The sequence below is a fragment of the Zootoca vivipara genome, chromosome 2, assembly GCF_965207765.1.
Source record: "Zootoca vivipara chromosome 2, rZooViv2.hap1.1, whole genome shotgun sequence".
Taxonomy (NCBI): domain Eukaryota; kingdom Metazoa; phylum Chordata; class Lepidosauria; order Squamata; family Lacertidae; genus Zootoca; species Zootoca vivipara.
The window spans coordinates 120,439,506-120,454,808 of NC_142584.1; the positions used below are offsets into that span (position 1 = coordinate 120,439,506).

Genomic DNA, 15,303 nt, shown 5'->3' on the forward strand with positions numbered 1-15,303 from the left:
CTTTTCCTTTGAAAAACAATTTTTGGAATTACTTTTGGACTTTAGAGATAAGATGCGTAAGCACAATGGAAAAGTACCAATCCCAACAGGGAATGAAGAGAACAAAGTTGAAATACCATCAGACTTGAATCATGAAATACTTAAAGAAGAAGAAGAGGCATGGATCATTGTTCCTCCAGTGGGAGGGGGGGAACAGGATCCATGTTTGAACCAAAAGACCTTCAGAGAAGAACCAGCATGGAAAGATGCCCGTCCAGTGAGAGGGTGGGGGCAGGATGCATGCTGGGGACAGAGTTTGAGGGGAACAAATTATGGAAGAGGGTTGAAATGTGGAAATACAATTGGATGGTCTTCATGGGGTCACAAAGGGTCGGACATGACTAAACGACTAAACAACACAACAACAACAGTTGGATGGTATTGTGCAACAGTTAAAGAATTGGGGAGACAGCAGGGGACGAAGAGGGTAGAGCAGTGGTTGGAATGGGTCAGAGTGGGAGTGGGGTGAAAGCTTTCAATATATGATTTTCTCTGATTGATTAAGATGGTTCGAATCTGGAATGATTTAAGGAGCTAGCTGTGTCTTCTGGAGACACTGATTCCAAAGGGGGGGTGTGTGAACTAGATTTAAATGTTTACTTGTGATTAGATGAAATAGTATCTGTTTATATGGATATTTTTGGGAATGAAATAAGGGCTTTGGGGAGAAATAAAAGTTAAAGGGATTAGTTGTTATGTTTTTTTAGAATTAGGTTAATTGATCTGGGAATGATATTTGCAGGTGAATATGAAATTAGAAATGATTTAAGTATAGGTTAAGATGTATTACGAAATTGTTCAAGGTTAAGGAAAAAATATGTTGAATGATATAAGATATAATGAGAAATTGTTTAAGGTTTCTAAAAATATATTAGAATGATTCAAGATATAAATGAAAACTGCTTAGTTTGGTTATAAAAATGAACTCACTGAGGGAGATGTGAGGAAGTCTACAATGTTAATAAACTAGATTTTAAATTATTTTTCCCCCTTTTATTTTCTATGTCCTGTAATTTTTCTTTATTGTTTCATTTTTTCTGTTTTGTATTTTTGTATTTTGATTTATTTGAAAATGAATAAAAAGGATACTGACAAGCTGGAAGGATACTGACAAACAAGAAGGATACTGACAAGCTGGAATGTGTCCAGAGGAGGGCAACCAAAATGGTCAAAGGCCGTATGTTTAGCCTGGAGAAGAGAAGGTAAGGGGTGATATGATAGCCATGTTCAAATATATAAAAGGATGTCATACAGAAGAGGGTGAAAGGTTGTTTTCTGCAGCTCCACAGAAGCGGACATGGAGCAATGGATTCAAACTACAAGAAAGAAGATTCCACCTAAACATTAGGAAAAACTTCCTGAGAGTAAGAGCTGTTCGGCAGTGGAATTTGCTGCCAAGGAGTGTGGTGGAGTCTGCTTCTTTGGAGGTCTTTAAGTGGAGGCTTGACAGCCATCTGTCAGGAATGCTTTGATGGTGTTTCCTACTTGGCAGGGGGTTGGACGATGGCCCTTGTGGTCTCTTCCAACTCTATGATTCTATGACCTCATGCGGCCTGATGAAGATTTATTATTATTCTTCCTGCGGGCATTTTAATTGAAGTTTGTTTTGATAGATGTACCTTCTTGCGTTTTTTCCTATTGACTCTTTTTTAACTGCTTATCTCACCAGCTCAGTTCTGGCTTTGTTCTTCATGATAAAAAACAGTCCCCTTTTGTCAACTTGATGGTCCCAAATGAAGAAGCTCATAACCAGGGGTTGGTCCAGCTCCTCCTGCACTTCAGATGGACATGGGTGGGCCTCTTTGCTTCAGACAATGACAATCAAGAAAGGTTCCTGAGCACCTTAAATGGGCCCTCAGAGTCCCCCTTCAGACCCCCCTGTAGGCCCCACTTTGGCTGAGTCTCTTAAATGGGCCCTCAGAGTCCCCCTTCAGACTCCTCTGTAGGCCCCACTGTGGTTTAGGTGGTGAGCTGGGGGGTGGGCGATTGATGGGGGTGGGCGATTGATGGGGAGGGCTCGATTGTGTAGGGGCCTTAACCTCGGAGGGCAGGGATCATGAATCAGGCGAGATGAGCGGAGGGTGTGGATTGTGGATCGGGTAGGAATCTGAAGGCCGAGACCTATGGGGGGGGATCTATTGGGAGTGGGGGGGGTGATGAGTTACACCGGCAAAGGGCCCCCAGACGTTTCATGATCTTTTGACCCAGTACCTCCCTCACCTCTATTCTTCTTTGCTGCCACCAACCAGTAAGTCTGTGTACTGGTACACATATATTGGAATCCAGTCAGGTATAAGGTGAACCAAACAATTAAGTTTATTTAGGTGATGATCTTACAAGCATATAAATGCTTCACGGTTTCTCAGGTACTTTTGCTTAAACTTAACTTTTAGTATTAGTTCCCCACTTTCCTCCCTGACTGTAGTTCCCTTATTAATTCTCTCTCAGATTCAGCACAACAGCTCACCTCACTAGCTTCTCTAACCCTCTCTATCTCAAATCCTCTCCACCTCTCTCATCAACTCCACTCCTCTCATCCCTGCCTGCTTCTCCGTAGATCCCCCTACTTCTGCCTGGAGAGCTCCTATTGGCTATTCACCTCCCTTACAACTTAACTCTTGCTGGTCCCCTAGAGGTGAAACGCCATAGGGAGTCTCTGGGGTAGTTACCTCCATGGCGGGAGGGTATCCTTGGGGATCGGGGTACTGTTGGGATGGGCTGGTCTCTGGCAGAGGTCTGGTCTGTTTCCCGGGGTGGTGGGGTGAATGGAGAGTGGCCGTTATCTTGCCAGTAGGTTGGATGTTGTTTGGTGGGGTGGATGGGGAGTGGGCAGGATTTTGCCACTATGTTGGATGTTGTTTGTTGGATGTCCACTGGAGGGGGCAATTTTTTAACCACAAATCCAGGTTTTTACCTGTGTTAGGTGTGTCAGCTGGTCAGTGTAAGTGCATGTTTACCTGCTCTCATGTGACTCTGAAGTTGTGGCCAAATTTCAGGGCGATTGGGTAAGTGCTTGTGGGAGAAAAGTGGGGAATAACACACATGCACCTTCACCATTTTTATACTGTATATGATAGATTGTGTTGCAATACCTCCTCATTCCTGGCTATGTCAAGGAGGAAGTGTTCAGATAAACATTATCTCTGGGGGCATCAGAAATAAATGGGCTGTTTAGCGGCATAACCAGGAAGGACTCGCCTCCTAGTTGCACATCTTGCCCTATGGATGTCTATAGTGTGCGTTTGGCAGGTCCCAAACTTAAGGGTAAACTTTCTACAAATCCACAAGCTGCCTGGAGGCCGACAGGAAGCTTCCTTTGAACGTCATAGGGGCACATGGACCTGGTGTGGCCACTTCTCAGGGCTCTTTCCAGGAACGGTTGAACCCATCATTCACAAGTGAGGCCTCCACACCCCCAGGGGTTTAGCCTGGATCTGGACTGCACCACTTCAGCCTGCAAAGAAGACCCTGTTTTCTGGGACACATTGGTTCCACCACTTGGGGAAGCAAACCAAGTCAGGCAGGACCCTCCTCCCTTGGGAAAAGGCGTGCACTGGAGAGCAGTCCATCCTGTGAGCTGCCTCCCCTGCAGTCTGAGGCGGGACAGATCCTGCCCAGCCATAGATCCACCGCTTGGGAAAATGAAGACTGAGAATTTGGGTGCAACTTGCGCTGTTAGTTTTCCCCTGATATTTCCTGTAACAGGAATAGCAGCTCTGCTGGGGCACCTCCTTGCATAACAAAATGAATTTCAACAGAGAGAAATGTCAGGCCCTGCACAGGCAGGAAGAACCACCTGCACAAAGAGAGGATGGGGGACACCTGGCTTACTAGCAGGACATGTGAAAAGGATCTAGGGGTCTTGGTGGACCACTGGCTTAACATGAGTCCACAGGGTGAAGCAGCAACAAAAAAAGATAACTCTATTTTATTTTTATTATTATTATTATTATTATTAATTATTGAATTTATATACCGGCCTATACCTGGAGGTCTCAGAGCGGTTCACAGAATAAAATCAAAATATAAAACCACAAAATACACAAGCAAAATAAAAACAACAACCCAACCCCCCCCCCCCCCCGAAAAAAAAACATTTTACAAGGGCACAGGATGTCAATCAAATCAACCAAAGGCCTAGTTAAATGAGCAGAGGTTGGGGGGCCATCTGTCCTGGATGCTTTAGCTGAGATTCCTGCCTTGCAGGGGGTTGGTCTAGATGACTCTCCAGGCCCTTCCAGTTCTCAGATTCTGTGATGCTATGGTTCTGTATGTTATAATGTCAAGGGATAACACCATTTAGGGTTGTCGTAAATTCCTATTCCAAGCCTCAAACGCGCATAACAAGTCCAGTCTACTTTGCAGGGCTGTTGTAACGGGGACACCCTACGCCACGTTGGGAAATGGGTGTGGAAATGACCGGATCCCCATGTCCCCCCTCCCGGCAAGGGTTTAAAAGAGATGAAGGGGGAATGTAACCTTCGTGCCCCGGATGACTTTTTCGGAGGTTGGGGGGGGGTCTCTTTCCCTGCCGCCTCCGGGGATCGAACCTGGGAGATTATCAGGAAAGAAAAAGGATATTTAGAGCTTGTTTGGAAGGAGGAGAATTTGTGTCTTCTGGGAGGGAGGCGTCACTCATTCCTCCCCCCAAGGGTCAGTGAGCTCCACTTCCTAGAGAGGCAGGAAAGATTGGAGGGGGGAGCCAAGGGGGGAGGGGGAGGGGACGCCATTCACATTCCCAGAAGAGGAGCAGCTCTGCAGAGGAGGAAGAAAAAAGGTGCAAAAAATTTTTTGGGGGTGGGGGGAGATTTGAGGTTGTGGGGAGGGGGAGAAGGATGCGTTTTTCCTCCCCCTGAATCTGCAAACAGGGCAGCTGGGAAGGGACTCGGGAGGGCAGACTTTTGGGCGAGGGGCGGATGAGAGGGAGTAAGGGAGTGCGGGGGAGTCGAGCGGAGGAGGGGCTGATTTGGGCCCTGCTGGGATAAAGGAGCCCCTCCCCCAGAGGGGGCGCATTCTTGGAGAGCCCCCAGCCCTTTAGATTGCGGCGGGAAGGGAAATAGGAGTAGAATAGCGAGCAAGGGAGGGGGAGCAGAGAGGACAAAGAGGTAGAGCTGCAGGGGGGGGGGAAGGGGGCGATGGGCGAGGAGAGAAAGGGACAGAGACCCCCACCCAAGAACAACTCCTTCCTGGGCGCTATCTGCAGAGGCCCCGATCCATGCAATCCTGCTGCAGATGGGGACCCTCCTTTCGCAGGGTTCGCATTGCAAGCCCCACCCCCAAAAAGAAATCCGCCTTCCTGCCTTTTACTATGGGAATTGCAGCGGGGTGGGGGTGCAGGGGGGGCCTTTCTGCAGAGGGAGCACCGGCAGGGTTTGCATTGCAAGATGCTCAGCTGTCAAGAGATGCTCAGCTCCCCTGCCCACCCCCAGGCGCCTTTGAGGGAATAGAAATGGGAAGCCCCACGAGGACCCCCATCCCCAAACTGAGGCCTCAATTCCGCGCCCCTCTGCATGTTCTGGGTTCCCCCTGGCAGGAATCCCTGGGGCGCTCCTGGCTCTGCCCGGGTACCAAGGCAAGGCTTGGTGGGTCCCTTTTATCTAGAGCAGGGGTGCCTGAACTTTTTTCAAAGAGGGCCAGATTTAATGAAGTGAACATGCATGAGGGCCGACCAAAGTTGTTGACCTTTTTTTACGATTTTACCCCAAAGTTGTTGACCTTTTTTAGAACGCAGAGAGAGTATGCAGATAGATTAGGTCCCCCAAACGCACTTTGGACATGCCTGGTCTAGAGAGGGAGTCCATGGAAGGGTTAATGGAGGCGAGATAGGGCTGGATAGAGACCCCCCCCCTGCTCTCCCTCCTCTCCCCCTCCTTGCTCATCTGGCGAGGCCCCTCTGGATGGAGAGGTGGGAGTGCTTGGGAGCAATTTGGCACGAATGGTGAGCCTGCCAGGGAGGGCTCTGGGCAAAGGGGACCCTCAGGGGCGGAGGGAGGAGGGCAGAGGAAGTTAGGGGGTTGAGGGAGGGAGGGAAGCATCCCTGGGTGAGGAATCAAAGCCATCTTGGTGAAAGAGAGAGAGATTTGGGGGCTGCCTGCCTTGACTTCTCCCTCCTGCCCAGGAATCTCCTTGGGAGAGATCAGGGAGAGATCCCTGAACAGGAGGCCTGATCCACCCACCCTCTCCTCCCTTGAAGCTCAGTCCTTGCCCTGCCATAAGTCCCAGGTCAGCTCCTGCATGGGGTGCTGGGGGCTGTTATAGTGAGTCTAACCATTGGGAGAAAGAGGAAAGGGAGGAAGCCCACTTTATTATTTCCATCCTTTGAGGCTTTTGTCTTGTCAACTAACGTCTCACCCACATGCCTGTGTCTCTGTGGAGAAACATCTAAAGGGTTCCTAAAGGTAAAAGTAAAGGTAAAGTGACCCCTGACCATTCGGTCCAGTTGTGACCGACTCTGGGGTTGCAGCGCTCATTTGGCAGGAGCTGGGACCGAGCAACGGGAGATAACCCCATTGCAGGGATTTGAACCGCCGACCTTCTGATCCGCAAGCCCTAGGCTCTGTGGTTTATCCCACAGTGCCACCCGCATCCCTAAAGGGTTCCTACCCAGAGATACCTGTGCCCCACTCCTCTCAATTCCACCAGGTTTCCATTATTCCCACTATATCAGTTCTCACATCTGTGCGTACTTAACCCGAAGTATGAGTGTAATTGGTTCTGGAAGTCTGTACTTAACCTGAAGCGTACTTAACCTGAAGTGAACTTTCCCATTGAAAGTAATGGAAAGTGAATTAATCCATTCCAGATGGGTCTGCGCCGTTCGCAAACGGAGGTGGTTGTAAACCGAGGTATGAATGTATGGTTCTCCCAAAATGGTCAATATGCACCTCCTGAGGTCAAAGGGGAGTGTGCAGGTGATTAATAAAGATCTAGAGGTCAAAGGGGACAAAATATGGCCCAAAGGGTGGAGGATTATACTGCAGAGTATGAATAACTTCATGGTGACCTTAGGAACCTGATCAATAGTGGACAGGTTCATGGACATAGAGCAGCTCCCTTCCTCCCCCCAAATTTTTTTATTCCTTTTATAATAAGACATAATACAATAAAGACAGAAACTAAACAAATACATAACAGAAACATTTAACAAAATACAGACAAACATACAGTATTTTTTGCTCCATAGGACGCGCTTAGTTTTTAGAGGAGGAAAACAGGGGGGGGGGAATATTCTGAATCAAATGTGGTACTAAACTATTTAATAAACAACCGGTACCATATATCAGCATAATATTTCAACACGTTTAAAAGGAATCTTATACGCTAGTCTTTTCTGCTTTATCATCCTTATCAGAATAGGGGAGGTTTTCTGCAGGAAAATATAGTGATATTACATATATTATAGCATATACATCATTTTGCTTCCTTGAATTGTCCTAGGCATAGCAGCCAACTCCTAGAGGCCTAGGTGCCTTCACCCTCCCCGCCAATTAAATACCGTATTTGAGAAAGTCACCCCCCATGTTGAGGGCATGTGCGGCGGGGCTTACCTGCCCGCTCCAATATTTTATTAAAGTTGGAAGAGGGGGGGGGAGGGAGGGAGGACTCACATTTGTGGGTGATGCTGTGACGCTGGAACTTCAGAGCAGCAGGAGGAGATCCCTGTAGAGGACAGGATCCCTGTAAGCAGCTCTCTCTCGCTCTCTGCTTGGTTCACAGAGAAGTGGGAGGAGGGGCAGAGGGGGACACCACCACTTTTGGAAACATTAATGTGCCTATCAAAGCTACAGCCCCGCCCCCCTTTCCTTTTTCAATTCCTTGTAGTAACTTTGCAGAGCCACCTCAGCCAAATGGAACGTCCGCACACCTCTTTAAACAGCCAATAGAACTCCTAATGCTCTCATTAGCAACTGATAGAACAAGAGGGTAAAGTGAGATGTCAGATCTTGCCTGAAAGGGGATACAAACGTATTGATCTGAAAATAAATAAAACTCTGAACCTCAAGGAAAACTTGTTGCGATTGGGTTATAAACTGTATGCATTTTTGTCTTGATTATTGGACACTGTATCCCTTCATTCCACTTTTTAAACTTCTGTCTCCCACAGTATGTGTTGTTGTTTAGTCTTTGTAACTTTCTCTGTACACCCACCAACTGGCCACCCCAATTTGTTTACATAAGAACTCACAGATCTGATACAGGAAAAGGGATTTTATTACTGAACAAATAAAGCTAGAGAAGTTGAGAGAATGGGAAATCTACATGCAAATGTTCAGTTAACCCTCTCTCCTCCCCTGCGTTGGATCCCCTTAAACTCTTTGTGTCCCGGTTCCCCACATGCCCATAATGCCGCTGCTGCTTGTGAGCCTCTTCCTCTCTCGGGGGATTCCCTGCCCGTGGCTAAGACAAGCAGCTCGCAATCCTCCGATACCCAAGCCTCTGTTCCTATATTTTTTGTCCCTGGGGAGGCGTCAGCTTGGTGCGTGCAGGGTTGGGGTGTGTGGTTCCAATTGTCCCTCTTGTTGTGTGGATCCAATCCCCCCTTAAGCCACAAGCACCTCGCTGCTGTTGTCGAATTACTGTGGCTCCTTTTAGGAGCCGACAGCTGAAGGGAATAAAAACAGCACGGGCGTTCGGTCCACGTGTTGTCTTTCCCTGTGCTGCCAGCCTTTAACCTTACTCAACACCCCCATTGTGTTTGTTTGCAATCGGTCCCTGTGGGCTCATTTTAACTGCCCTGCAGCTCAAAGGGACTGCTGTTTCACCTGGGGAGGATTTTAAAACGGTTTCTTGTTTGCTGTTCATTGCAGGAGGTTTGTTTTTTGTTTCTGTTAATTTGCCACAAGTTTAAAAAGCTGCTCAAGAGCTTTTCTTCTCTTTCTCGCTTTGACCTCCCACCTTCTGGGCTAGGATTCCGAGGATTTGCACAGGTGCTGCTATCTTTTCTCTTTCCTCCCTCGACCATCACAGGACCCCAAAATCATCATGTTGTGAAGGGAAGCGAGTCCCGCCCCTCCCTCCTGCCTGCTGCTTCTGCTTCTACCACTTTCTTCTTCTGTCCCCGGATTAGCTCACTTGTCCTTTAAAAACCCATTAGTTCCTCTTGCAAAATAATGTCGCCACCTTGCCTCGCTCTCTCCCCCACCTCCTATTATTGCGGAGAGCTGGCTTGGCTAAACAGCCTCGCCAGAAGGCTCCCGGGTGTTTTCACTGGGAAACTGGGTTACTTTTAAATGTTCCAGAGAGCGCTTCTGAGGCAGAGCTGAGGGGACAAAGTGTGCCAGGCAGGCAGGCAGGCACAAAGCAGCCCTCTCGACCCCCTCCCCTCTCCTGCCGGCTTTCCACCCTCAGCGTTCCAGGCTGAGGTCGGGAAGGAAAGGGCTGGGCAGTCTCAGGCAGGTGGGGGGAGTGAGCGCAGTGTGGCAGTGGGAGGGGGCGTTGCTTAGTATTGGGGTGGCGGCGGCGAGCAACACCAGGGCCACAGCCATGCTCGCCTTTACCAGCCCTCCGCAGGAGAAGGAGAGGGAGCGACTGCCGCCCGAAGAAGAGGGCAAGGAAACAGCCTCATGGCTTCGGCCCGCCTAATCTCTCTCCTGATCTTGCCGATCAGCTGCTGAGCAGCTTCCTTTAACACCCCCTTCATTTTTCTTTTTTTAAAAAAGCACAATGTGCTTTTCGCCCCTGGGCAATTTGGCTCCAGGGACCACACCTTCGCTCCATAAGACGCACAGAGATTTCCCCTTACTCTTGAGGAGGACAAAAGTGTGTCCTATGGAGCGAAAAATACGGTATCAATATTTTTGCCCTCATTTTTACTTCACATTGTTTTGTGGACTTCCTCAAATCCCACCCTTCTGATTTTCATTTTCAAAATTGTTTTTATCCTTTGCAGTTTTCATATATCAAAACTTCAACCCTTATCCTAGAGACAAAACATTATTTCAAACTAATCATATTTCTAAAACTTTCCCCTCTTATTTCTTTTTCACTTTTTATCCACCTCCTCCTATCCCCCCATCCCCGGGCCTCCTCCTGCCACAAGAAGGTCCCAGGATGAATGGACAGTTGGAGGTGGTCCTTTTTTAAAGTTAAGCTTCTCCCTACCACCCCCCTCCCCCCAGAGCCTCCCCCTGCCACCAAGAGGCTCCAGGGCGGAAAGAGGAACAGAAGCAGAAATCCGCTCAACTATCTAATTCCCTACAATTGCTATTTAACTATGCTAAACATATTTCTCAATTCACACATTACATTATCATAGTTTCCCTCCCTAGCCTAAATCTCCTCCAAGGAAGAAAACATAAATAAAAGATCCTACAATTAATCATTCCTTTTAATTTCACATATATCATCTACATTTTCTCCTTGAACTTCAGCCTCTTCCCCCCCCCTCCCCCCGGTCTCGTCTTCCTCAATCGATACAGCAAGTTCCATAATATAGCCCAAATTCAAAACCATTTTTATCCAATCCTATAAAACCACAATTTCCTTTTTCCCCTTCATCCTACTCCCATTCTTACCTCTGTTTTTAGCCCAAAATTCTGTCCTCCCCTCCCTCTGCCCTACTGATACCATAAAGACTCTCCCTTGCCAGTCATTAGTCATTTTCCTTAAGTCCCAATAATGGTTCTTGTTCTTCCGTTGCTGGGTTAAGAAAGTTCCATGATACTACTTTGTAGAGTTTTCTCTCCAGCTTGGAGCCTTCCTTCTTTTTTCCCTTTAAAATCTTTCACCTTGTCCCCTGGAACAAATTCTTCATTTTTTTCTTTTCTCCACTGTAATTTCTTGTAGTTCCAATCCATCTTCCTTGTCCTCCAATATTTTATTATTCCTTTCTCGTTGCAATAAGCCAAGTTGCAGGGAACTAGGCAGAGGGCCTTCTCGGTGGTGGCGCCTGCCCTGTGGAACGCCCTCCCAACAGATGTCGAAGAGGAAAACAACTACCAGACTTTTAGAAGACATCTGAAGGCAGCCCTGTTCAGGGAGGCTTTTAATGTTTAATAGATTATTCTGTTTTATTTTTCTGTTGGAAGCCGCCCAGAGTGGCAGGGGAAACGCAGCCAGATGGGCTTGTTATAAGTAAATAAATTATTATTATTATTATTCCAATATTTTATTATTCCTTTCCATCTGTAAACTGAGCCAGTGCACCACACATGTAAACTCCCATAACTTTTTTTAGCACTGTCTGTTGAAACCCAGGTGCTGCTCCGGATGTTGACATTCTTTCCAGCTTCAAGGGCAAAGCCGAGATTTGAGAACGAAGGATAATGGAGTCAGTTTCATAGAACCAAATTGGCTGAAAAGAACGTTTCCATACAAGTTCCTTTCAAAACTAAAGAGTTTTTATAACCATCCAGTAAAAGAACGATTGCAATTTTAATGACAGCTGTCAAACGTGATTATTTCTTTCTTGCAACAGTTCACCTCCTATTGATAATAAACACATTCCAATCCTTTATGACATCATAATGGTGTCTCGCTGCTTCTCCTGGGGTGCTGATTTCGGGGCAAAGCGAGGCTTTTCCTCAAGCCAGTTACAAATTTTTGCAGGGATTTTTTATTAACAAAAGGCTCTTCCCCCTTTACCCTGCTTCAGAGGGGAATATAAGGTTAGTGGTCTTTGCAGTTAGCGGTCTTTGTCCGTGCGCCGCAGCTCTACCTCTTCACTCTCGGGGGCTCAAAACAGAGCCGAACCGGGGAGGAGGGAGCCCGTAAATGGCGCCTACTGGACATTCAGCCCCCAAAACGCTCGTTTTGGGGTTTTTTGGGGGGTCCCCTGTACTGGAGTGCTTCCCCCCACCTCTTAAGCACCGAGGTCCGCTCCGCTGAACGGACCTCTGACTGGAGAAGATGGCGCAGTCAACCGGAAGTTCAGAGCAGCTCCCTTTCCTGTGAGAAACCTCTTTATTTAAAAAGTAAAGACCACAGTTCAACCATATTCTGAGATATTGCTGCTTCATTAATGATGATTAAGGGTTATAAAAGGTTGATGATGCATCACCATTATTTCACAATAGTTCATTTCCATTTTCCAAAAATGTGGAACATATGGGGGACAGGAGAGAATGTATGAGATGTTAAAATAAGAGCAGGTGCTGATTGATGTCTGTAATATTCCTTTCTTCTCTTCGTAGAAAACAAATAGGATTTCCTCCCCACTTCGCCCTCCAAACCAGACAATGAAGAAGGCAGTCAGAATTCTGTGGGGCCATGTTCAATATGAATAACGAAGAAGCCATTTAAATGCATGGAGTGTGGAAAGAGAAAGGAGAAACAATTTGAAAGTATGGAGTGTGGAAAGAGCTTCAATGACAGCGGAACACTGAGAAAGCATCAATTGACTCACAAGGGGGAGAAATCATTTAAATGCATGGAGTGTGGAAAGAGCTTCAGTCAGAGTGGAACACTTAGAATTCATCAACGGACTCACATAGGAGATAAACCGTTTAAATGCATGGAGTGTGGAAAGAGCTTCAGTCAGAGTGGAGACCTTAGAAAACATCAACGTATTCACACAGGAGAGAAACCATTTAAATGCATGGAATGTGGAAAGAGCTTCACTTGGGGTAGAACACTTAGAATTCATCAACGGACTCACACAGGAGAGAAACCATATAAATGCATGGAGTGCGGAAAGAGCTTCACTGTCAGTGGACAGCTTAAAATTCATCAACGGAGTCACACAGGAGAGAAACCATTTAAATGCATGGAGTGTGGAAAGAGATTCAGTCGCAGTTGGCACCTTAGAATTCATCAACGGACTCACACGGGGGAGAAACCATTTAAATGTATGGAGTGTGGAAAGAGATTCAGTCACAGTGGGCTCCGTAGAATTCATCAACGGACTCACATGGGGGAGAAGCCATTTAAATGCATGGAGTGTGGAAAGAGCTTCACTACTAGTGGAAACCTTAGAACACATCAATGGACTCACATGGGGGAGAAGCCATTTAAATGCATGGAGTGTGGAAAGAGCTTTAGTCACAGTGGAACACTTAGAATTCATCAACGGAGTCATACAGGAGAGAAACCATTTAAATGCATGCTATGTGCAAAGTGCTTCAGTAGGAGTGAAAAGCTTAGAAGTCATCAGCGGACTCACACAGGAGAGAAACCATTTAAATGCATGGAGTGTGGGAAGAGCTTCAGTAGAAGTGACAGCCTTAATTTACATAATCAAACTCACACAGGGGAAAAACCATTTGAATGTATGGAGTGTGGAAAGCGCTTCTGTCACAATGGATACCTTAGAAAACATCAACGGTCTCACACAGGAGAGAAACGATTTAAATGCATGGAGTGTGGAAAGAGCTTCAGTCAGAGTGGAGACCTTAGAATTCATCAACGGAGTCACACGGGGGAGAAACCATTTAAATGCATGGAGTGCGGAAAGAGCTTCACTGACAGTGGACAGCTTAGAATTCATCAACGGAGTCATACAGGAGAGAAACCATTTAAATGCATGGAGTGTGCAAAGAGCTTCAGTCAGGGTGGACACCTTAGAAACCATCAACGGATTCACACAGGAGAGAAACCATTTAAATGCATGGAGTGTGGAAAGAGCTTCTGTCACAGTGGATACCTTAGAATTCATCAACGGAGTCACACGGGGGAGAAACCATTTAAATGCATGGAGTGTGGAAAGAGCTTCAGTCAGAGTGGATACCTTAGAATTCATCAACGGAGTCACATGGGGGAGAAACCATTTAAATGCATGGAGTGTGGAAAGAGCTTCAGTCAGAGTGAAAACCTTAGAAAACATCAACGTATCCACACAGGAGAGAAACCATTTAAATGTAAGGAATGTGGAAAGAGCTTCAGTAGAAGTGACAGCCTTAATTTACATAATCAAACTCACACAGGGGAAAAACCATTTGAATGTATGGAGTGTGGAAGGAGCTTCAGTCACAGTGGGCACCTTAGAATTCATAAACTGACTCACACAGGGGAGAAACCATTTAAATGCATGGAGTGTGGAAAGAGCTTCAGTCAGAGTGGATACCTTAGAATTCATCAACGGACTCACACAGGGGAGAAACCATTTCAATGCCTGGAGTGCGGAAAGAGCTTCACTCACAGTGGAAACCTTAGAAAACATCAACGGACTCACACGGGGGAGAAACCATTTAAATGCATGGAGTGTGGAAAGAGCTTCAGTCACAGTGGGCACCTTAGAATTCATCAACGGACTCACACAGGAGAGAAACCATTTAAATGCATGGAGTGTGGAAAGAGCTTCAGTAACAGTGGAGACCTTAGAAAACATCAACGGACTCACACGGGGGAGAAACCATTTAAATGCATGGAGTGCGGAAAGAGCTTCAGTCACAGTGGGCACCTTAGAATTCATCAACGGACTCACACAGGAGAGAAACCATTTAAATGCATGGAGTGTGGAAAGAGCTTCAGTAACAGTGGAGACCTTAGAAAACATCAGCGGACTCACACGGGGGAGAAGCCATATAAATGCATGGAGTGTGGAAAGAGCTTCAGTAACAGTGGAGACCTTAGAAAACATCAGCGGACTCACACGGGGGAGAAACCATTTAAATGCATGGAGTGTGGAAAGAGCTTCAGTCACAGTGGAAAGCTTAGAATTCATCAACAAACTCATACAGGGGAGAAGCCATATAAGTGCTAGGGAAGTCTATAGAGGTTCGGTTGTAGTGGAAGTCTTAGAAACCATCAAAAGACTCTGAGGGGTAAGAGTTATAAGGCTGGAAACTCTACAAGCCATCAATTAACTCAAATAAGAGAAATGGTTTAAATAGAAATAGTGTGGGATCTGCTGTGGTTATTATGGAATGCTTTTCCAAAACATCTACTGACTTCCATGGGGTGGAACCATTTAGAGTGTAGAACGTGTTTCTCTGAGTTGACACTTTATTTCACATCAACAACAGGAAATCATTCTTAAATGTATGCAGCGTATGTGAGTTTCTGTTGTTTGTATGTAACATTGTCTAGACATGTATATATATATATATAAAAGCAGAAACACATCAATACATTACTCATGGATCAACCCAGATAAATGGGCTCCTGTCAAAGGTGGAGGGAAATTGATCTCCAATGAATCTTGAAGATATGACACCACTAAGGAGATGGCCTCCTGGCCTGTAAAAATTCACAGCATAATTTGTATGCTTGATCCAATTCAGGGGGCATTTTGCCTTTTGCTCCATCCCACAGGTTACAAGAGGTAGCAACAGGAGCAGTGTTATCATTCTGAATCTGCCTGCTACAATTCCCTTCGGACTGTTTCTC

General features: G+C 46.4%; 1 protein-coding gene across 1 annotated transcript; it reads left to right on the top strand.

Moving 5' to 3' along the window:
• Positions 1–2,214: 2,214 nt before the first annotated feature.
• LOC132591201 (uncharacterized) lies at positions 2,215–14,727 on the top strand. The gene is given in 3 exon segments (XM_060268529.2): positions 2,215–4,816; positions 12,171–14,546; positions 14,549–14,727. Coding segments are annotated over 2 exon segments (2,301 nt in total). The 5' UTR covers positions 2,215–4,816; positions 12,171–12,283; the 3' UTR covers positions 14,587–14,727.
• Positions 14,728–15,303: the final 576 nt, after the last annotated feature.